The sequence below is a fragment of the Petaurus breviceps genome, unplaced genomic scaffold (assembly GCF_028583685.1).
Source record: "Petaurus breviceps papuanus isolate PSGF00001 unplaced genomic scaffold, PetGlider_PUasm1.0 90895, whole genome shotgun sequence".
NCBI lineage: Eukaryota > Metazoa > Chordata > Mammalia > Diprotodontia > Petauridae > Petaurus > Petaurus breviceps.
Window position 1 is genome coordinate 1,423,863 of NW_027187372.1, and position 24,310 is coordinate 1,448,172.

A 24,310-nucleotide genomic window follows, 5' to 3' on the forward strand; every position below is an offset into this window, starting at 1 on the left:
CCCCCATCCTTCCATCGTTCCTTTCCTCATTAAAGGCACCAGAGAATTCAGCTCTTTTGGCATCTTGGTGGAATTGGTCATTCTCATCTCTGTGTAGAGAGACATAGAAACAGAATGTTAAAGAAAATCATTGAATTTGTCTCCTATTTGGGGGACTGAGTATCTGGGGCATTGGGCCAATTGGAAATTTCTTTGGAGGCTTTTCAAATATGTCTCTCCCTAGGGATTCAACTCCCATTCCTGTATTCTAATTCAATATAGTCCTGATTGCATTTATCATTCTGATAGCCTCATTTCTAAGTCTGTCTCCATCCTAGAAATATTCTTCTAATATTGAACTTTGTCCTTTTTATACTCCTGAAAAGGCTATTTCTTGGTAAGTGTGGGGTCATTCTTGATAGTAATGATATAAACGGAGGCACAACCTCAAAAACTTAGCATGACTGCCACCCTAACTACCTAGAATGCATTCTAACAAGTCTTCCAAAAGACTGTCATTTAGTTTCCAGAAAGGTCATCTTCCTCAGCAGGAATGTTTGACTTGTAGCTGAATTCTCAATGGGAGCTTCTCTATCCATCAATTCAGAAAACTTCAGAGGCTTACATCAGAAGAGGCCCACATGTCTTCATGTATGTTTTCCACAAACATATATGTTTAATGTAGTGGTTGTAGAAAAACCTTTCTCTGCCTCTCTAGCTGTTTATATCACAGAGAGCTCTTTATAATGTAAACTCGCTAATTTCCCTACGCATGGAACCCTATTGACCCCATGACTGGGGATTAGGTTGGGAAGAGGCAATATTTTCTAAGTGGGTTTGTTGGGGGATCAGAAGGTGGAAAGACTATTCATGCTACAAGTTTTGTGTTTCTTCCCAGTCCACTTTTTACATTATAAAGCATTTATAAGAACACGTGTGTCTCCTCCCACCAGAGCTAATATCTCCTCTGCGGAGTGGGTAGTTTTTTAACTGACTGGGCACCATTCTCCCACACACTTAAATCTGATAGACACTTAAGTCAAGATATCACCCTATGATGTCATTGGTCCTCTTCAAACACTAAGGAGGGAAGTCAACAAAGGTGCTCTAACTAGCATTGCCAATCCCTGAGCCTCATGGAGATGCAGAGTGTTCAGAGACTATAAATGTCCCTAGTTGGATCTTTTGTTCTATTGTGTTTTTAAGAGAAAAGTTTGGATGACTGGTTCTTGAAAAAGTTTTCTCTTCCTTTTTTTAAGTGAAGTTCTTCTATTTTCAAACTGTTTCATGCCAAGCTGATAAAAATGCTTTCTCTTGCTTCTTTGAATCCCACTGCCATCCATTCTGCTCTCCAGCCTATTGGGTGGGAAGAAAGTGATGGCAACAGCCTTGGTATATCTGGGTTTCTGCACATCTGAAATATTACTTTACCTTCTCCTACCACCTGACCCTCCATACTTATAGTTTACTGAATTTTGGGTGGATCATCTTGACTATGGTGTCAGATGGTTATTTCATGATCCTGTGAGCTCACATGCAATAAGGATGATATTCTTTGTGACCTTGGACCTCAGTTATACTGAGGTTTTATGTGTATAAGGCCCCATGTAATTAAACATGCATTTTTTTGCAAACAGAAAGGAAGGGAATGAGACCTCAAAGATTAGAATGGGGAAAGGATTATAATGAATAGTGAGTCACAGCATGTCCAGACAATTTTACTTCTTAACCCCAGATGATTTAGCACTTCTCACTTGTTTATTTGTTGCCCTAAGTGTCAGGTTGGACTAATTCATCTCAAGTAGAATCAGTTGATGTTGACTAAGCAAATTCAAGGTGTGATTAGCAGCATAAAGGAAAGGCCTAGAAGCATACAACTCCTCATCAACCAAAATATGTTGAAATCTTTGCCATTGAAAGCCCCTATGAAATCTTGTCATTGTATGAACATCAGCTATAGTAACACTTGGTATCCTGCACACAGTACTAGAAATTCCTATTGCCACTGACCACTGTAACGTAGGACTCCCTAGCATGTAAGAAATCTTTGGATCAGGCCTCTATTTGGCCTTTCATCATTCAATCCTCAGCCAAGAAAGGAAGGCATGAATCAATCTATCTCTTGCTGCCAGGAAAAACTGGAATCCCAACATTAGTTTTTATTATGTCCTTTTCATTGAAATATGCCATTTTCCTGGCAATTTTCACTGTTCATGTCTTTGAAATTGGTAGGACCTATTGAGTGCATTCAGAAGTAGTTATAGTGGTCTGGTGAAAGTCCGAACACATTCAAAAACATGCAAAGGATTAACATTTAAAGGGATCTTGAAGGTCAAGTAACATAGATACAACTTTCCTGGTTTATGCAGGTGTGCCCATGTGAAAGAAAGAGAATATTCATGACTGAAGTGTTAATGTAAGCCCTTACCAATTACACTATGCCTAGTAGTATCATTAAACATCTAGTTTTTCTTTGACATCACCATGTAATAAACTTTCCAACTAAGGCATAGTTTCTGTAGCATGGTGGGAAAAGCACTGAATTTCCTAACACTTAAAGCTAGTCAGCTGTTAGATGACTTTCCCTGTAGCCCCCTTTACCATAAAGCATGGTAAGACTGGCTTAATTTGATCACATGGGGAAAATGCAGTAAAGTCTTTTGTCATGCAAAGAAGCCCTATAGGTCATAAAGTCAGATAGGTCATCTGCTTCTTCAACATTGTTGAAGAGACCAAAGAATTAAGATTGAATTTTGCAGTCAGATATCCCATTAACTTGGGATTTCACATGCTGGCTAAGAATGGATTGGAAACTTCCAGGAGTGAGCACATAAGAAGAATAGTGTTCTTCAAGACTTCAACTTTATTTTAGAGCCACCTTGTCATTGATTTCATCTGACTTTGTGCTGAAATGGAGATTAATGGCCAGAAGCTCTTACAGCACCTTATTGTGTCATCTCAACTGCCTTGGAAATGAAATTGTTCAGGGATCAGTGGTGAGGAGGAAGTGAATAGAATGGAATCCACATGGAAGGGGTTATAAGAGAGATATTACTCAAGCTTATGTACACCTAGTTATCTCATGAACTTTACAGAATGCCTTATCCATTGCCCATGAAAATTATGCTGCCAACCTACTCTCAACCTGGTCTGAGGTTTGAGTTGCTTTTCCATACAGAGAATGAGTTAGAACCCTTTTTCCACCAGTTCCCTTTCTGACAAGTCTTTTAAAACTATCTGTACCAAATGAAGGGAGTTGGCCGTGAAACAGAAGACATTTTACTAAACTTTATGACAATCAAACATGTAATTCTGACTTCAGCAAAGTAATACACTAATCAAAAGACCTAGCTAGCTAGTGGTACAAAAGTCTCTTTATCCAGAAATTCCACTCAGACTATGGGGGGGTGAAAGCACTGGATCCTCTCTAGTAGTTCACAAAGATCAGTAAGCCCCATTATTTTCTTTTCAAAACCCAGAGGTCTAGAAGCTAATATGAGGAAATATAGTGACATAAGAGGCTTTAAACTACACAGAGCGATCACTAACTCAGACTATACTAGCAGTCAATTTGCTACAAGAGAAAAAAGACAGCCTGGAATTATAGAATTAGCTTCCAACTGGGGACCATATTGGCTTAATTACAGCTGGTAACACGACCTTCCTCGAAAGATCTGAATATGATGAGGGTCACAGAGTATCTATCCATATCTTTAGAACGTCAAGACTAAGAAAGGGAAAAAAATCTGGTCAGCATGCTGAAACCTCATGAATAAACTTGCAGGAGGTAATAAGAAACTTTGTTTCCTTCCTTTTCTTGGTTTGAGGATTAAAATGATCCCCTGGTTGCAATAGAGTTCGATAAATTATAAACAATGGAGTTGGTAAAAGATTTATACTTGATACCCAGAACTTGGCAAGTCTAGCAAGTGAAGGGGAGGCTTATGGAGCTAAGCACCATTTGTTAAACTCGCAGACCAATAGCTCTGATAATTAGAGGTAGTATAGCTTAGTAGAAAGGACATTAGACCAAAAGTCATGAAGCCTGAATTTGATTCTTAGTTGTGCCACTTGCTATCTTTATGACCATAGACAAGTCACTTAACCTCTATGAGTCTCAGTTTCCCCATCTGTAAAATAGGGGTAATACCTGTCCTGTTGTGAGGATCAAATGAAATGGTGGATTGTGCATAAGGAGCTTTGTAAGTCATAAGGGATGCATTATTAAAATAGTTATATTAATATGATGCTCCACAATTTGCTAAATGCTTTCTTCATAACAATAATGTGAGAGAGATTGTGATAAATTAAGAACATCCAGAGTTAGGCAACTGGGATGTCAAAAAACCTTGGGTCTGTGCCATAAGACTGAAGCAATCAGGGATAAGCAGACTCATGGGGAATATGGTGACTGCCTTCAAGTTTGGGAGAGGTTGTTATCTGGGAGAGGGATTAGACTGGTTATATTTGGTCCCAGAGGGCAGAAATAGGAGCATCAAGTGGGTAGAAATTACAGAAAGGCATTTAGATTCAATTTCAGGGAAGTCTTAATAATGAAAGCTGTACAAAAGCAGAGGGGACTGCGCTGAAAGGTGGTGGATTTTTCCTCCTCAAAGTCTTCAAAAAGAGGTTGGATGACCACTTGTCACATAAGGATTGCTTCTGGGTATGAGTTGGACTGGATGACTCCTGAGGTCCATCTCAACTCAATTCTGTGATCCTGGAGTGAAGATATTATCTCTACCTTACAAATAAGGAAACTAAAGCATAGTTTCTGTACTATAGTGCGGAAAGCACTGAATCTCCTAACACTTAAAACTAGTCAAATATGGAAGACTCCCTTGGCAGATAGTAGGTTTGTCCTTGAAGGTTTAGGTTAAACCTCCAAAGCAAAACAAAGGCTAGATAACCACCCATCTGAGATTTTCTCTCTCTGTCTCTCTCTATTTGTCTCTCTCAGATTCTTGTTCTCCTATATGTTGGGATTTGGATGTCTCTTCCAACCTTGGAATTCCAGAATTCTGTAGAGTCAAAAGACTTACGTTCAAATCCTGACAGTGACACTAGCCATGTAACCATGGACAAATCACTTCACTTATGTGAAGCCTCATTAGTACAATGAGGATACCTGTACTACCTTCCTTGCCTTGCTGTTAGAAGGATTCCAGTTCTAGAGCATTTTCCTCCATTTTACGCAGACTTACAAAGTATAGTAAAAAAGCAATCTGAAGTGTTGACATATCTAATCAAACGAATAAATCTCTAGGCACAGTGAAACCCATTCATAGAGACTCAGAGTTGTTGATGGGAACAACTAAGCAATGAATAGAAGAATAAAGACTAGACCTTTAATTTCATTGATATGGAAAGCTCCCAGATGAGGAAGTTTCCTCCATGGCCTTGGCTTTCTAGGATGACTCTTGCAGACAGTAGAAAGACTACTTACTCTGGAATGGGAGGATTTGGATTCATATTACAACTCTGACATTTACTGTCTATGTGGCCCCTTGCAAGTCACTTAAATTTTTTTGGCCTGTTTCCTCATATATAAAAAGCAAGATTGCACTTGATGACCCCTGAGGTCCCTTTCAGTTCTAGGTCTGTGATTTTATGATGTTAGTCATTCCAAAATGGACTGAAATCTATAGTTCAAGAGTTTCTGGTTTCAGAAGCAGAATTTTAAAGAACCTTGAATTTTGTTTGTTCATTTGCTGTGTTCTGCACACAGTAAGTGATAAAGAAGTGGTAATGGAGAGGCAGAGTCTAAGTCCAATGACTCGGTTTGAATCTCAGCTCTACTACTTAATGATCATTGAGATTTTGGATGAGGCCCTGAACCTCTCTGTATTTCTCATCCATAAAATGAGAGATTGGACTAAGTGACCTCTAAAGATCTTTTAAATTCTATGATTTTATGAAAATAAATGGAATTTAATAAATTCTTGCTATGTGTAAGGCTATGAGATATACAAATTTATGTAAGACAGTCTTTACCTTCAAGGAGTTTATAATTTTTCAGTTGTTGTTCAACCATTTCAGTTGTATTCAACTCTTCATGTTCCCATTTGGTATTTTTTTGGTAAAGACACTGAAAGGGTTTGCCATTTCCTTCTCTAGTTCCTTTTACAAAGGAGGAAACTGAGGCACATAGTAAAGAGACTTGCCCAGAGTGACACAGCTAGTAAGTGTCTGAAGCTGGATTTGAACTCAGAAAGATGAGTCTTCCTGATTCTAGACCTGGCACTCTATCCATTGTGCCACTTAAGTATCTCACAGTCTTCTAGAAGATAGAGAAATATCTATAATGCCCCATAGTATTTGCTGCATGCTATATGAGTGATACAAACTTAGCATTACATCAGTATAGAAGAAGGAGGAATCATTTTCAGTTTGAGTGATTAAAGAATATCTCTTCCTACCCAGGCACTTTCACAGTCCTCTGATACCATGAGAAGAGAGAGGGAGGGGAGTAGGAAGTGGTTTTATGCTGTGGGGTAGGGGAACAGTCTGGGGTGGGGATTGAGGGAAATAGAAGGCCTTAATGTCAAGGTAGTAAATATAAGGACAGAGAAGTTTGAGAACTTGTTGCCTTAGCTACAGTGAGAAACAGTTAATTCATGGGAGAAGTCAAATTGAGAGTGTCATTTGATAGAGGGAACCTGGGAACTGGAGAGGAAGATTACAGAAAAGGATGAGTGATTACACATGAAAGATCTGGAGGGCAACTTGACGAGTGAGCTTGAAACTTCTCATTTTTTACTAATAAGATGTGAGAGTCAGAGCCCTCTTTTTAGAGAACAGTTATTGAAGAGAAAATAACTACCCAGTTAAGTTGAAGTTGAAGGGAAGGCAGTGTACAGAAGCCTATTGAAATTATTCCTTTGCCATTGATTACTTTTAATCAGGATCACTTTTCAAAAAAAAAAAAAGGTAACATCATGTAGTGGAACAGTCACTGTACTTAGAGTCACAAAGACCTAGATTCAAATCCTATCTCTGAGACTTAATAGCTATGTGACTGTAGGTAAATCAGCTAAAATATATGAGGTTCGGTTTCTCGTGTATCAAATGGAGATAATAATACTTATAATAAGCTATCTCACAGGGTTGCTGAAAGGATCTAAGAGATAATGCAGGTAAATTCCTTCATAAATCTTAAAAGCATTTATTATAAAAATGGTAAAAACCACTAATTAGGATGACAGTTAAGTCTGAATCAGTAAAAACATATTTATAGAAAAATAGTGTTGTTCATTTCAAATACATGGAGTGCTCTTCACCTAACAAAGCATTGTCTAGTTGAGGTCCTAAAACATAGATAAATAGAGAGATAGATATGTGTTTGTAATATATATATATATATGTATATATACACACACATATATCCATATGTATTAGAATATTTTATAAGTACATCATTTGTTTAAATGAAAATAGATACTACCAAAATGAGACCTCTCAAATATGTAACATTCCCCTTCTAATCTCTATTTAACAATATTAATTGCTCAGAAAACTGTGCTGATACAAGATATAGAACAAATTAGTTTGACCCGTATCTTAATTATTACCAATTTTGGATCAACGTGATCCAAATTGTTGATGTTTTATTATCCCTATAGTACAGATGTCCAGTTCTCATTTCAAGTAGTGCTGGCAGAGGAAACAGCTGCAGTCCTCCTGCTGGTGAAGCCAAGGGGGCTTTCCTTTAGGATTATTCACTTTTCAGTGGAAGTTCTGCCACCTGCGATCTATTTGAAAGAGGTCCAGGGGTGAACTCTGACCTCAGCATCTCATTCTTCCCTTGCCTGATTGATGCCAACCCCCAGATGCAGGAATGAAGATTGGACAGAAATTCTTGCAGTGAAAAAACTGCTGTGCCTATGTGAACCTTTTTCAGCCACATCCAGACACACAGGTCATAGTGCCCCATCAAGGGGGGCCCACATAAGTAAGCTAAAGGTGGAGAGACTTTGGTGCTGTGGTCCAAGTACCTTATTGCATATGATCTGTGGCCTAGAACCACCCCCAACCCTACTTCTTTCCACAATGGATTCCCAGGTGTGGTTTCACATGGACCAAGTTTATCCTTTGGTATGAGGAGGGGGTAGCAGGAAGAAGAGTAAGCAGACTGCTCTCTACCCACCAGTGCATGGCTCCTACCCTAGACACTGGAGACTAGATGCTACATCATCTCAGCAAGTTTATTTATAGATGTATAATATATATGTATATACATACATACATACGCACATATATACGTGTGTGTGTATATATATATCCTTCAACAAGGAGTCAGGGCACATGTTTCACAGAAAGACCAGAGCAAATGCCTAGCTCCTTTGGAGTTTCCTAAATCCAGCAGTTTAGAGGGCACCCCTGATTGTTCCTGATACATACACCTAAGACAATTAGACCCAGAGATCACCATACATCCCAAAACATTCCCTTTTAGAGAAATCATGCCACTCTCTTTTCCAGTACAATGTACAATGTTTTAACCAGGCCACTGAAAAGATCTTTGTTAATCATACCTTCAGGTTTGTTCATGACTGTGAGTAGTCAATGCTTGCTCCTTCTCTCATGATCTTAGGAGATCCTAGAGTTTAAGAATCCTCTTCTGGGCCACCGGAAGGGGTAGACTTAGAGAAGTTGAGGCCATATTGACAAGCATGAGGCAAAACCCCAGACTGCCTTCTCTCACTTAGATATCTTATTCCATTCTGTTGAAATGTTGGGGAGTATGTTGGGGAGGACTGGAGAATAGCCCTTGGAAAACCATTAAAAAACCCAAAAACAAACATTCTTTTGCTTACCCCCTTTCTACTCCCCAGCATGAGACACAGAAGGCTGGTTTACAAAGCTCTCAGGTAAACAGCTCACTGTTCTTGTATTCTTTCTCAAATATCTTTGTTCTAACTCTTAGACAATAAGACCTATTGGGCCAGAGATATATCTGTGTTTAAGTTTTGCATATATCTTCCAGCCCCTTGCTTAGAGTTCATGTATTCCATATTAAAAGTTGTAATTTAACAGTATCAGATCCAGGGTAACTTAATGCCCTCTTTGCCTTTCCATGCTTATGATACATGACCTAAAAAACCTCCCATAAAGACAATCAAGTCCTCTTTTCCCGTTTGCTTTTCTGAAATTCTTAAGCAGGTATATATGTCTCATAGTGACAGGATTTTTTTTTTTTACTAAGAATTTCTACTTCTGGTCCAGTATAATCTTCATTCCCCTAACCTGGCTTTATATCTATTCCCTGGAAATGAGGAGTTTTGATAAAAGGCTTCTGCAAAGATAAAGGCTGAAGACCAGACTTATGAATCCCCAATGAATCAAGGAATAAAGGATAATGTCTAAAATGGTAATGCTGATTAGAGGTAGCCACCCCAGGGTAATGGCAAAGTAGCTTCCAAATTTACATGGAGGAGCTGAGAATATACAAATGGGGTATAGAGCATTCTGACCCTTTCAGGAAATGTGCTGACTCCCAGAGTGCCAAGGCTGTGAATCAGACTATAGGGGTTGGGAGCTGATGGTGGGGGGGGTTCCTGTGGACCTCATGCTACTTATGTCTTTTGTCATTCTCTTGTTATGTTTTCTTCTTAGATGTTTCTGACTGTCTTTTTTTCTCTCCACTTTTCTGGGCTGCTCTCTAATTGGATTCACCATAGGAACGCTTTGGGGTAAATATCTTCTTTGATTTTCCTTCGGGTAGAAGCATGGGGGAGTGATGAGGCAAGAAGAGATAAGGTTGGGTGGGATATGGAGGTGTCGGATTGGAAAAAAGCTGGTGAACAGATGCAATTGAATGTCTCTCTAGTTTCTTCTGTTTGCTTTTACTCTTGCCACTGAAATCCCATAGAATTTTTATTTCCTCTATACCAAGAGGCTAAAAATTATGAATAGTTCAATTCAACAGACATTCATTAGGCACCTACTATGCACAGGTACTATACTAGGCATTAGAGGGCAGACAAAATTTAGATGTAAAAAATACCATTGTCTTTATGTATCTTATAATCTAATCAGGGGATGGTGGTTAAGACAAATACAAATAACTATTAAACAAAACATTACAGGTTCTGTATGTAAGAAAGGTACAGAACAAAAGGCTCTATGAGGTTTAACAGGAAAGTGTAGTTGTTGAGGGTTTTTTTTTCCTTGTAAATAATACTAATGTACTGAAGTAAAATTGAATTGGATTGCATGTTACCATTCTCAGTATGTCTATTTTTCACCAAATTAACTCTGCCCTGGAGATTTACCTAATACAGCTCTAAGAGGAGAGGTTTGGAAGCTGAAGACTGGGTAACCGCCTGGGAATCTGAATTAAAAAATTCAAATTAGTCTGATTTTTGGAATGGTCCCTTAGTACTTTCCTCAATGACCCCACTTCTGTTGATGGTAGTGGTTTGTTTTAAGAGGTATAATAACATTTTCAAAGAGAAAATAATTTTGGAAAGACATAGAGGACGTGGGATATAAATGTGTGTGTATGAGAGAGGGAAAAAGAGAGAGAGAGAGAGAGAGAGAGAGAGAGTGTGTGTGTTACAAATGTTAAGTGGGCTCTGTGTGGTTTTATTTTCAGTGTTACCAATCATCAAGTCTTTATTAAACACATATTATGTGCCAAGCACCATGCCAAGCACTAGGAATATAAAGCAAAGAAAAAACATCCCTGCCCTCAAGAAGCTTACAATTCTCATGGGGGAGACAAAATGCAAACAATTACGTACAAACAACATACATAAAAGATAAATGGGAGGTAATCCCAGTAGAAAGGCAATAGCAGAATGTGGGGTGTAGAGGTAATAGGAAATTTTTTTTGCAGAAAATAGACTTAAGTAGATGCTAAAGAAAATCAGGAAGGGGAGGTGAGGAGCATTCCAAGTATGTATATTTGCGAGATATAGTGGTCTCTGTGGGGGGAAGCTAGATGGTAAAGTGCATAAAGTGCTGCTTCTTGGGTCAAGAAGACTCATCTTCATGAGCTCAAATCCCACCTCATGTACTTACTAACTGTGTAACTGTGGCTAAGTCACTTAACACTGCCTGCCTCAGTCCCTCATCTGTAAAATGAACTGGAGAAGGAAATGGAAAACCACTCCAGTGTTTTTAGCAGGCAAACCTCAAATGGGGTCATGTAGAGTCAAACATGATGGGACTGAACAACAAAGTGCCCTGTGTGAGGAACAGCAAGAAGGCTAATATAAGTAGATCTTAGAATTGTAGAAGGTAAATAAAATGTGAAAAGACTAAAAGGCAGGAAGGGGCCAGACTATAAAGGACTTTAAAAACCAAATAGATTTTATATTTGATCCTTGAGATAATAGGGAACCACTGGAGTTCATTGAATAGGAGTATCTGGTGAAGCAGTGATTATAACCTCTGAGCAAGTCTTAGAGTAGAAATACTAGGTAGAATCATTATCCCAGTACTCAAACTTTCTACTTGAAATTTTCCATTAATGTATTTGAACTTTATTCCTGTTTTTAGTCAATCTTTCATTTTATTCTTCACCTAAGAATTTATTTTCTGCCTCTCCCAATTTAGAAGAAAAAAAAAAAAGAAAAACAAAATCATTGTAACATATATGTATAGTCAAGCAAAATAAATTCCCACATGACATGATGAAATGGATGGTTCAGAGAAAGATGGGAAGACTTGTGTGAATTGATGCAGAATGACATGAGCAGAACCAGGAGAACGATTATTCAACAGCAGTACTGTAAAGACTTTATTTCCCTGAGTTTCTGGTAGTTTATAATTTCCAGTTATTTTGAGGGGAACGATAGGAAGAAGGGAGAGAAATGAGACCTGTTATATTTCCAGTGGTTGCTTGGTATCTTGGAGCAACTGCTTGCCCTTTTTTGAATCTCTTCTATATTTTAGTAACCAAAGATGGTAGAACCTTGAATATTGTTCATTAGTTCATTTATTTTGCTTTACACATGATAGATAATTTCTTGTTGGTGGTCTTAGCTAGGCAGTTGTTTGTGATTTCTTTGACCCAACCTGATAAAAATAGATACTGAAGCATGCCTTCTTGTGCCCTAGGAGAACACAGGGTGGATTCCAGCTTCCATGGAGCTGTATTTTTATTTTTATTTCTTAATATTTCACTTCCTCTACAGTGATGTGAAGAGAATGCCATGCTTGCTTATCTCTTGTGGAGAATTAATGGGATGAAAGAAACACAGTTTGCTTTATTGGTTTTATACTTATTAAAAGGAATAGTAATACATTTCCTCCAGTAGAAAGAAAATCATTTCCCTGGAGCTGAATATGCAAGAGTATTAGTTGTGGGGTAAAGATAAAGGTGAATAGGACTGTATGTTTGTGCAAATTTAATTCTTTGGATCTATAGGACTAGTAATGTCTGAACTGAGAGCTGTCTCGGCAGGAAGACTAAGCTCTACATATTTAATTGGTGGTTTGATCCAATGACCTGCTAGGAAGTCTGCATGAGATGCTGACTCTGGAACATATGACCTAGTACAGTGAGAGTGTCATATCCCCTGTTGTCCCTTCTTCACCTCATTCTTTCCTACCCTAATGAGCTTTACAGAGGTGATAAACCTTTAGCTGAAGAGTGCACTGGGCTAAGTCCCTTTTAGAGATGTGAGGATCAATGCTGTGCCCTGCTCTCAAGTCAAAGCTTCCCATTCTTTCTTCATGTTTATCTTCCATATTATCACCCTCAACACCTATTGTTTTGTTCCAGTAAGAGCCAAGTAGGTCCTGTGACAATAGACAGCATCAGACCAAGTTTTTAAAATGAGGTAGCTTTTACTTCATTGGACTGTGTGTATGTTCAGTTTTGTAAAAATGGAGTGGAGAACATTGTTTCAAAGATTTTCTCTATTGGATCTGAAAACTCCCATAGAAGGGATACACTATGACGACATCTCTGGTCCTATGTCCTTTTCTCTCTTACTCTGGTATGTCCATAGAGACAGTAATTTACAATTTCTTTTCCTTCCACATACTAATAATTATATTTTGGATGCTTTTGCCACAGCACCAACAAAGGCCGGGATATCAAAACCATTAAGTCTCTTCGTGTGCTCCGAGTTCTGAGGCCTCTGAAAACCATCAAGCGCTTACCCAAGCTCAAGGTATAATTTCCCATGCTTCCTGTCTCTTTATACACTATCACCTCCCTATTTTTGAGCTACTGACCTGTTTTTCATGTGGCACCATAGATCATTGTACTCTACCCAAGATGGACCACAGTCTAAGAATCTAGAAAGAGGTCTTTCACCTCCTGACTCTAGTCTGAGGTGAAATTTTTATACCCTGTAAAGCCATTTGTCTTACTTATTTGTGTGAATAGTGTTGAGATTTGATGGGCATCCCACTAGTGAGGCCTGTGCTACTGCTACAGGTCAAAAACTCATTCATCATAAAGAGGGAGTGGGCAGTTACCTACTAGAAGGCAGATGTACACTGGGCTAGATAAGCTTCCAAGTTCAGGATAAGGGGGGGGGGGGGCGGAAAGAATGATATCTAAGTTAAAAAAGGACAAGAAATTGCATATAGTCTTAGAAAATGGGTGTGAACAGGAGCTGTATTCCTCTTAGAATCAATCAAAACCAGTATGTGAGACTGATTCATGTGCCTAAGTACTTTCTATAAAAGAGAAAAGATATCTTAGAATTGGTGAAGAGATTCTGAGATAATAGATGTGAGGATTTGGAGGGACCATGGAGCAAAGAAAGAACTGGCACTATAGGCCAGAAGTCATATGATGAAAAGAAGGTTGACTCCTTTCCCTATTATGTCCACCTCAGAAAAGACTATTAGGTTTGGCGATTAAGAGATCACTTGGGACCTGGCCAAGAGGAGTTTCAGTTGAATGTTGGGAAGAGAAGTCAGATAGCAAGGGATTAAGAAATAAAGATAAGAAAGTAGATTCAATGAATGCAGATAAGAGCTTATCTATGAAAGGAAGGAGGGATATTCGATTAGCAAAATCCAGGGGAGATTAAGGATACAGTGGGAAAGGAACCAATCATTAGAATTAGAAAATTATTGAGAGAAAGGATAATAATTGGAATGTTCCTAGAGGAGAAAGGAAGGCATAAGATGTAAGCCACAAGTAGAAGGGTTGGTGCTGGCAAGAAGACCTTATCATCTGAGGAAGGAAAGAAAGGAAGACAAATGGAGGGGATTTGAAATATGAAACTAGATAATAGAGGTAGCTTACAACAGATTCTCTCTCTCTCTCTCTCTCTCTCTCTCTCTCTCTCTCTCTCTCTCTCTCTCTCTCTCTCTCTCTCTCTCTCTCTCTCTCCCTTCCTTCCTCTCCCTCCCTTCCTCCCTCTCCCCCCTTCTCTTTTTCTGTCTGTCTGTCTTATTATCAGTGAATTATGAAGTGGTTCTCTTCTAAGAGGAGTAAGGAAGGAGTACTGTAGATGCTTAAGAAGTCACCTTTTATCTTGTTTGGGGGTTTAAACCATCAAACCAGATTGAGGCAGCTCCTCTCCCTGCAATGCTATAGTCTTATAGTATAATGTAGATGGCTTTAAAGATTTTATGAGCCTACAAGCATCACTCACATTCCCCACAGTGTTGAGCTAATTAATCTAGTAATGCTTCACCCAGAGCATTGGAGATACAACTGCACAGGATACAAGTCACCCCAGGGCTAGACTCACCAGTGCTCGAAACCTAAAAACCTAGAAAAGAACCTAAAAATGGCATGAAATGCAATGAATTCCTATGTAATACTTCATAATTTAAGGAAAGCACTGGAACAGGAGTCTCTGAAGGGAAAGTATCTAGTTCCGGTTTCTCCCTGACTCACTGTTGGACTGAGAGCTTTTGTTTGCATAATCTATTTATCTCACCCTCTCAAAATGAAGCTAGGAATGATGAGTGCCTATTGATATCTACTGGAGCTGATTTTTAGGACTAACCAGAGGACAGTGAACAAAACAGGGGGGTAAAGTCTCCAGCCAGTTTCAATGGTCTTTAACATACTGTGGATGAAGTGCTTTGAACAACTTAGAGGAAAGTACCTTAATACTAAATATTATTCAGCTTGATGACCTATTGTCACACTCTCAGGCAAAAAGCTGGAGAGGAAACCATTTTCTGTGTACAAATCTAAGAACATCATTATTACCTTTTTGAACTGGGACAAGTCTCTTGGCCTTCGTTTCTTCATTTATAGAACAAAAGGATTGAATTATATTTTCTCTAAATGATCTTTTAGCTCGTATCTTTTTTTTATTCAATGAGTGTTCATATTAGATATCTAGGCCAGAGTTTCCCTGCCTATATACCTAAAAGGTTGAACTGGAGCAGGGGTGGGGAACCTGCATCCTCAAGGCCACATGTGGCCCTCTAAGTCCTCATGTTTGGCCCTTTGACTAAATCCAAACTTCTCACAATAATAAAAAGATTTTTTCTGTGAAGTTTGGATTCAGTTAAAGGACCCCACTTTAGCACCTAGTGGGCCACATGTAGCCTCAAGGCCACAGGTTCCCAACCTCTGAACTAGAGCAATCAAGCATTTGTTTGAAACTCATTATGTGTCTCTGTCAAGCACTGTGCTAGGCATTGGTGATACCAAAGACAAAAATGAAATGGTATAGCTTACATTATATCAAGGAAACAATATGTAGACATATAAGTATCAATATAACATTTACAGTAAATACAAATGTACTTCTGGGGGGGAAAGTCATAAGGGATAGAGTGCTCAATTTGGAGTCAGGAAGACCTGTGTTCAAATCCCATCTCACACAACTTCTTGGTGTTGAGTTGTTTCAGTTGTGTCCAACTCTTTGTGACTCCATTTGAGGTTTTCTTGGCAAAGATACTGAAGTGGTTTTCCATTTTTTTCTTTAGCTCATTTTACAGATGAGAAACTGAGGCAGCAAAGGTTGATCAAAGTCACATAGCTATTAAATGTGAGTCCAGATTTGAACTTTTGAAGATGAGTCTTTCTGCTTCTGAGCCTGGTGTTCTATCCATGGTGTCACCTAACTGCCTCGTTTACTTACTAGCTGTGTAATTCTAGGCAGGTCACTTAACCTCTCTCGGCCTCAGTTAACTCATTTGTAAAGTGGGGATAATAATAGCACCTACCTCAACAGGTTGTTGTGAGTATTGAATGAGTTAACATATTAGGTAAAGCACTTTGTAAACTTTAAAATACTGTAAAAATACTAGCTATAAGTATTATTGGACATGTTTGTAGGCAGCAGGGAAGGAGACAGAAGATAGATGTTGACGAGAGAAAGAAGGAGAACAAATGATTATAGTAATAGTCTACCAGAAGAAAACAAACTTTCAGCTCTCAGATTCTGTATTTGATGTATGTTCATTTCACAGCGATGGGTCTCATTGTCCCCATCTGTAAAATGAGAATTTTGGCCTAGAAGATTTCTAAGGTTCCTTTCAGTTCTAGCCTTCTACAATTAGGTTTCTGTGCTTCTTACCAAAGCAGAATTCTCCACAAAGGGAGCTTTGTAGGGAATTTTACAAAGGAATGTGAATGGATGGAATAGTTTTGAAGTCCTTGGCCCTTTTGATCTTATTGCTTTGGTCTACCTTGAACATCGAAAAGGATCTGTCTCCTTTCCCTAGCAAGTAGTCTTTTCATTTCTGTCCAGCAAAGGCATCTTTTGTCCCTGTGGTGCCCTTTGCTTAGGGAAGAGGGTTCTCCTCATTGGGTCACTCTGGGTTGTAGATATGTGATGAGGGCTTTATTTTATCTTCTGGTTGATGGTGAGGAATAAAAAAACTGAAAATGAAAGTCTGCAGGCTTTGCAATGCAAATTAACTCCTGTAGCTATTGATAGTTACGTGAAAAAAAAAAAAGGCAGTTTGGTGACAATATGAATTATCCAGTACCTCCCCAATCCGCCGGCTGATGTTTGCTTCTCTCCATAGGCTGTCTTTGACTGTGTAGTGACCTCTCTGAAGAATGTATTCAACATCCTCATTGTCTACAAGCTCTTCATGTTCATCTTTGCTGTCATCGCAGTTCAACTCTTCAAAGGGAAATTCTTTTATTGCACAGACAGCTCCAAAGACACAGAAAAAGAATGCATGTAGGTGCTGCCGATGGGTATGAAATCCTACCATCTTCCTGAGAAAATAGTCCCAGGATAATACAATCAGTGCCTGAAAAGTTTCATGGGAATACCTTTACTATAGCCCTTCCTTGGTTATGGATTACCTTCAGTTTAAATTCCAGTGGTCACCTCTATGCGTAATTCTTACATGACAGGACCTCAAAATCACCCAGCTATGCACAGAATTGTCTAGCTAAGTACTAATCAAACTTTCTTTTACTGCTCAAATGCAATGTTAGATGGGAACAACAAAAAAAGAGAGAAGTCCCTTTTGGAGAAAAATCAATACTTTTTTATTGATGGATAGATCATTCAACACAAAAGTCAATTCTTGCCACTGAAAAAGGGAACTGTCTGTCCTGGGATATGTGTAGGGAGGATTGTTTCCTTCTCTTAAATGCTAAATAAATAGCTCAAGTCAAGGTCCATGGTTGCCTTCTCTTCCTCCCCCTCCCTTGTTAGACTTCCTAGGAATTCTCAGTTACTGCTTCAAACAACAGAGCAATCTTACCTTAGAACGATCACTTTGGTTCATCATTCAGAAACCACTTCCATCAACCGATAAGATCAGGCTGTATCTCTACAAAGCAGTCTACTTTAGGTTATTTGGGAATAAGGAGGAACATCATCTCCTTTTGCAAGGGCTAATGGAATAATTAATTAAAAACTATATTATTATTATTATATAATTATTATTATAATTAATAATTGATCAATAATCCTCAAACTTGAGGGTGGTCATTAGCTCAATTCAATCCATTTCAATTCATCAAGTATTTAAGTACTCCACAAGCCAGGCATTGTGTCAGCCACTGGGTGTACAAAGATAAAAATGAAAATAGTCCCTAACCAAGTATTTTATTTACTAGGAGAAAATTTTCTGAACACAAATAAGTAAAGACAAAATATTTGCAAAATAAGTACTAAGTAATTTGGAAGGAAGTATTAAAAATTGGGGGAACGAAGGAGTGTTTCATGTAGGTTAGCACTTGAGCTGACTGAATCTTGCCTAAGATGGAGGTTGGGATTCCAAAAGAAGAAGGTGAAGAGAGAGAACCATCTAGGCATTGTTTCATCCTCCTCTTCTATCAGACCTTTGATCAAATAGCTTAAATGTCCTTGCAGACTGTAGTCTGCCCATTCTCCTACTTCCTTCTTCAATATTTTCCCCTCCTCTAATCCCTCAAATGTTTCTCTGCTTACCTGCTTTTTTCTTCTTTTCCATCTGCCCCCATTTCTATTACTAGGAAAAAAATTAGGTGGCAATATGAAAAATGTAACATCTTTCTATAAATCTACTATTACTTTTCCTTCCCCTTAGCATCAACATGTCATTGCCCAGTAGAACAGCAAATATTTCCTCTCTACATTGTAAAGTATGGTGAAGAGGTCCTGTTTTTGTTTTTTCTCTGCTTTACAGAGGCAACTATGTGGATCATGAGAAAAACAAGATGGAGGTAAAGGGTCGGGAATGGAAACGCCATGAATTCCACTATGACAACATCATCTGGGCCCTATTGACCCTTTTCACTGTGTCCACGGGGGAGGGTTGGCCTCAGTAAGTAATGGAACCTGCCTCTGTTAATGAACCCAAAGTGAGACTACATGGTTGCTTTGAAAAAATGATTCAAGTTGAACAGAATTGATTCTTACATTATTCAAGGAGAAGTAAGTGGTTCTTATTGAGCAAGGTAAACAAAAAAAGTGGTCACACAGAATCCCTTTAGGCAAAAATTGAAAGGATAATAAGGCAAGAGATATATTTGAGGAAAGGGGGCTGTAGCCAATTAGTGTAGGATTTGAGAAGTACTTGTAGAGCAAAGAACTTTTGAATACTTCACACATAGAAATACAAACACAGACACACACACTTTTTTAGGAGGACAAGAGCTGCTGAAAGGAGTTTCTTAAAGAAGCACAGATTCTACCTGCTAGCCTCAGAACTATGGGCCAAAGTTGGCAATAAGGAGAACCATTATAGTGGAAAAAAAAATTGAAGCTAGAGATACCTTCTCTCATCATGACTTTTAGGAGTAAAGCCTATTTTCTTACCTCCAGTTAACCACATATAAAGCTAACCATGTAGACATCCTCAAACTACCACTGTTTGCCTGGTGGTAGCAAATCCTATTCATTTACACGGAAAGAACTAAAATCTTGAAGGCTGAATTTGCAAACCTAAACTATAGAATTAAACAATACCATAAACTTTTACTCTAGAGTTTAATACAAAATGAAAGAGTGATAAGAACATTTTGCCATTTGTATTGAACCATCATGGTTATGGGCGTCATAAACTTATATAATAGGCCTGAACTGAGAAAGGAAAGGATACCAAAGGAGTTAAACTCATCAAACATAGATCCCAGTCCCTTGCCAAAGCTTTTATTGCTCAGACCATGATATGGACTGAGCAGCATGGGGTCATGGAAAGAGTAGAAAGAAATAATTTCTACTCATGGAAAGAGTATTTGAAAGTACTGAAATACTGTACAAAATACTGAAAGATTTCAGTATGTCTGAAATCAGAGGATCTAGGTTTAGATCCTACCACCATCATTTTGTAGTAAGGGGATCTTGGCCAGGCTACTACCATGAGCTTCAGTTTCTTTATTTCATAAAGAGGGACAGTAAAACTTGTGAGGAAAGTATTTTGTAAGCTTTAAACCATTAAATAAATGTTTATTTTTATTTTTTTCTTCTCTATTCCCTGTGTTTCCTAGAGTTTTGCAGCATTCTGTGGATGTGACTGAGGAAGACCGGGGCCCAAGCCGCAGCAATCGCATGGAAATGTCCATTTTTTATGTGGTATACTTCGTGGTCTTCCCCTTCTTCTTTGTCAACATCTTTGTTGCTCTTATCATCATTACCTTCCAGGAACAAGGAGACAAGATGATGGAGGAATGTAGCCTGGAAAAGAATGAGGTAACATGGATGGGGGCGGGGAGAGAGTTCAGGAGGCTCTGGGAAGAATTTGTTAGTCAAAGACATTGAGACAAAAAGCTGAATCATCTTTCTATGATCCCATGATATTTAAAGTCAATAACATTAGATATGGTCGATATTTTATAAAACTTTAAAAGGTTTAAAATAGTGGATAGTTCAGAAAATAATTATGATGCTGCTATTAATAGTTCATATTATTTAGAGCTCTAAGGCATCATCTGCTTTGATCCTCCCAATATTCCTGTGAGGCATTATAGTCTATTATTATATATGTTATAGTTGGTTATAGTCTCCAGGTTACAGATGAGGAAGCAGGTTCAAATGTTACTCAGGGTCACATAACTACTACATGCCAGTTTCAAGAATTATTCAATACCTAAGCATCTCACATGATATGTGATATGAAAGTGCATCATTGCCTACATGTTCAGGCTTCTTTTCTATGGTTCTGTCTAATTGGTTACTGATTTTGTCTTAGTCTTAGCCTTTTCCAAAAATACATTAAAATTGTTCTCAACACTAACCTATGAAAACAAGGGTAAGGGACCTCGTTTAGGGAATTTGAGTTCATACTAATGGACTTGGCTTTCCTCCAGAGGGCGTGCATCGACTTTGCCATCAGTGCCAAACCACTCACCCGCTACATGCCGCAGAATCGGCATACCTTTCAGTACCGTGTCTGGCACTTTGTGGTATCCCCATCCTTCGAATACACCATCATGGCCATGATTGCCTTGAACACCGTGGTGCTGATGATGAAGGTGAGAGGACTGCAGGCCCCAAAGGCATTGAAGCTCCAGGGCTGGGACCTTTCAGTCACATAACTATTTTGTATTGTCCCAAACATCAGGAAAATGTGCTTCATTAGTGCTAAGCCACTGTTCTCTAACTGGGATTCCTTTTATGCCTGACCCAACAGTCTAAACTCTGGGTCTCTTGGAATCCACTAAGTCAAACTTCAAGGAAATAGGTGACAGTCTAATAATTGACACGAGCCTCTCAAGACTGTTGTCACCAATAGGAAAAAGAACAAGTGATGGTACAGTGTAGACAGTCTCTAGGATTCTAAGGAACTGCTAGGAATGGAGAAGAACTAATTCCCATTTAATGCCATAGAACTGCTAGGTTGCTAGAACTGCAAATTCACCTCCGGATAATGCCACTTTTAATACTCAGATTAGAATTCTAGGTTCCTATCGTATCCTACATACTCCAGTTTGTTCTGGAGAAACCATAATCAAAAGTACTGTTGGCAATTTTCCCGAGGCTTTGTATAGGACACAGTATCAGGCTATACTTGTGATCTGGAACACTCAGTCAGTGAACAAGCATTTATTAAGTAAATACCTTCTATGTGCCAAGCTCTAGGAACATAAAGAAAGGTAAAAGCCCCCGTCCTCAAGGAGCTCAGAGTCTAATAAGGGACACAACAGGAAAATAACTATGTACAAACAAAATTATGTACAGGATGAATAACAGAAGAAAGGTGCTGACTTTAAATAGGCATCAGAAAAGACTTCAGGGGGGAGGTAGGAGTTTAGCTGAGACTTGAAATCAGGAAACCCAAGAGGCAGGGAGGAGGTAGGAGAGAAGTCCAGGCATGGGTGGCCAGCCGTGAAAATGCCCAGAATCAGGAGATGTAGTATCTTCTATGAGAAACATTTGTTCTTCTATAGAAGCTAAAAGTCATCCCACCATGGAGATGAGACATAGCCAGGCTTGATTGACAGGTAGTATTCTTCTCTCCATATTGTCTTGACTCTCTCCCCCTATTTCTCCCTTCCTGCATCTCTCTCTCTCTCTCTCTCTTTCTAACAGTACTACTCTGCCCCCTGTACCTATGAACTGGCATTAAAGTATCTGAATATAGCCTTCACCATCGTGTTCTCCCTGGAATGCATCCTCAAGATCGTCGCTTTCGGCTTCTTGGTATGTCTCAGGGGCTTTGTTCCCAGCATTAGGGCTGACCTTGTAGAGTCCTCTGGTGCATTACTGACTTTTGGTTTTGGTGTTAGCGATTTTTTCAGAAAGAGATATACATTTGCACATCTAAGCACAAACTGGTTTTACTGCTCTGGAAACATTGTTAGCATCAAGGTATAAGATCGTTTGGACACGAGAATTAAAAGTCCAGTTGTCAGTCTCATCTATAATCAGCCATGTTTCCAGTCCATGCTAATTATTTTCTGAAAGCAAAAGAATGCCGACCATTGCTTTTCTCTTAAAACAGTGGTTTATATGGAGGAGGAATCAGAGAGAAATGGGAATTAAATGTATAGAATTTAGACCTCCTGTCTATGCATTGGAACTAAGATTTCACTTTCAAATTGTAAATTTTCATCAGTTTTTCCAACCAAGTGAGAAATGTTCATTTTACAGGAACTCCCCATCTGATAACCTTTAACAGCACATAAGTACAATTGTAATGTTTTAGTGCCAAAAATAATCCAAAAGGTGATCTAATTAAGTTCTCTTATTTAATATGTAAAGCAGCTAAGGGCCATCACTGTTTTAACTTGGCCCCCAAACTCACTAGAAGGCAAGTTTCCTAGTTCCCACTGAGTTTATGTATAGTGGTTCTCATAGGTGGAATGGGGGGAAGGTGGCATAGTTTTTGAACGAATTCTCCTTTCATATCTTCTCAACTATTAATTATAATTATTAAAAACACCTTATTCTGCAACTCATATGCTCTCCAAAGCATTAGGAAGGTCTAGACTTTTGCCAGAGTATCCTCTAAGCCTTCCTTTCTTCTCCCTCTCATTGGCATCAGGGCTTACAGTAGGTGCAGTAAGACCAGCATGTTGGGAGATCATTAGGATACAGACAAGCCCACTTGGCAGCCGTTTCACACTTATTTGGGGGTGTGAACTACAATTTCAAATTACATGTGTGTATGTCTTTCCCTGTAAGAAGAAAAATATTATTCATTATCTGAATACGTGTTTGGTTGTTAGTAGTTCCAACTTGGCTCTGGACTGTGTTTTGGTAATTGTTCCACAGAATGATTGTCATGATTTCCTTCGGTTTCCCAAATGGTTTTTTGTTTAAAAAATGATTAATTTGATAATTTGGGGTGGGGAATTGAGTGTTGCCCACACAGCTGGTTGTGATGTTGTTCATTGGACTCCCTTAGAATTCTGTGAGTGTTTTGAGACTGGGGAAATGAAAAGGAGATCAGGAGAACCCAACAACAAAGAGATGTTTACAATACAGACTAATTCTGATGAACTGAAAGAGATAGAGGACCCAGCACAACAAAAAGCAAAGTTTTTCAAGTCATTGTACTTGTGCTTGGTCCTGACATTATCTTTGGCTTAAGCCCCTAATTACTCGATGAATTGTGTTGAACATACACTTATGGGTCTTGATCCCACCCTGAACCTGCCTTCTTTTCCCATCACTGTCCCTTTCCCCTAAGGATCTTACTCAAGATCCAGAAGCACTTCCATGTTTGTGAATTTCATCAAATGGAATCTTAGTGATCATTTCCAGGAGTTCAACTCCCTCATTTTATAAATGGACAAAAAGATTCCCAGAGCAGTGAAATAACTTGCCCAGAGTAGGTCACATAGCTAATTATTAGCATACCCACCAGTCTGTCCTGATCAGTGAGGTACAATGAAAAGTGACACTGGATTAATTGTCAGAGGAGCTGAATTCATATCCCAGGCCTATTACTTAACCACTTGCTTGACTTTGACCCAACCTCTCCTTTACTGTAGGCTTCAGTTTCCACATACGTAAAATGAAGGCTTTGTACTAGATGGCCTCTGACCTCCCTTTCCACTATATCTCCATGCTCCTGTGTGCTTCCATCTTATCACAAATGGGAACATTCCAGCCAAGGTGAAGGTTAGGCAAAACATCCCAAGACTTATAACTTCAGTGGTTCCATATGAACTCTAGAATAAATTATAAGCTACTCAGTTTTGCATTTAAAGTTTTCTGTAGTCTGGCCCCAACCTATCTTTATAGAGTGACTTCACATCATTTCCTTTCATTCATTATATCCCCATCAAATTGGCCTACTTACTACATGTAGCCTAAACATATTCTTCTACTCCCTGTGCCTTAATAAATACTGTCTCCTGTGTCTGCAATGCTTTCTCTCTTCATCTCTGCCTCCTCAGTTAAAGCACTACCTCTTATGTGAAACTTCTTAATCAATCAGCTGATTAGCATTTATTAAATGCTTCCTCTATGTCAGTCCTTGTTCTAGCAACAAATGACCCAGAGACAAGGAACCCTTCAAGGAGCTCACATTCTATCTCAGAAGAAAATAT

General features: G+C 38.8%; 1 protein-coding gene across 1 annotated transcript in view; it reads left to right on the forward strand.

Moving 5' to 3' along the window:
- Positions 1–24,310, forward strand: part of CACNA1E (calcium voltage-gated channel subunit alpha1 E) — a 413,658-nt gene that overhangs the window by 331,820 nt on the left and 57,528 nt on the right. Inside the window, exons 26-31 of the mRNA XM_069074371.1 lie at positions 13,010–13,106; positions 16,894–17,054; positions 18,499–18,636; positions 19,802–20,003; positions 20,621–20,785; positions 21,843–21,953. Of these exons, the coding sequence (XP_068930472.1) occupies positions 13,010–13,106; positions 16,894–17,054; positions 18,499–18,636; positions 19,802–20,003; positions 20,621–20,785; positions 21,843–21,953 (874 nt within the window). The remainder of the gene's footprint in view (positions 1–13,009; positions 13,107–16,893; positions 17,055–18,498; positions 18,637–19,801; positions 20,004–20,620; positions 20,786–21,842; positions 21,954–24,310) is intronic.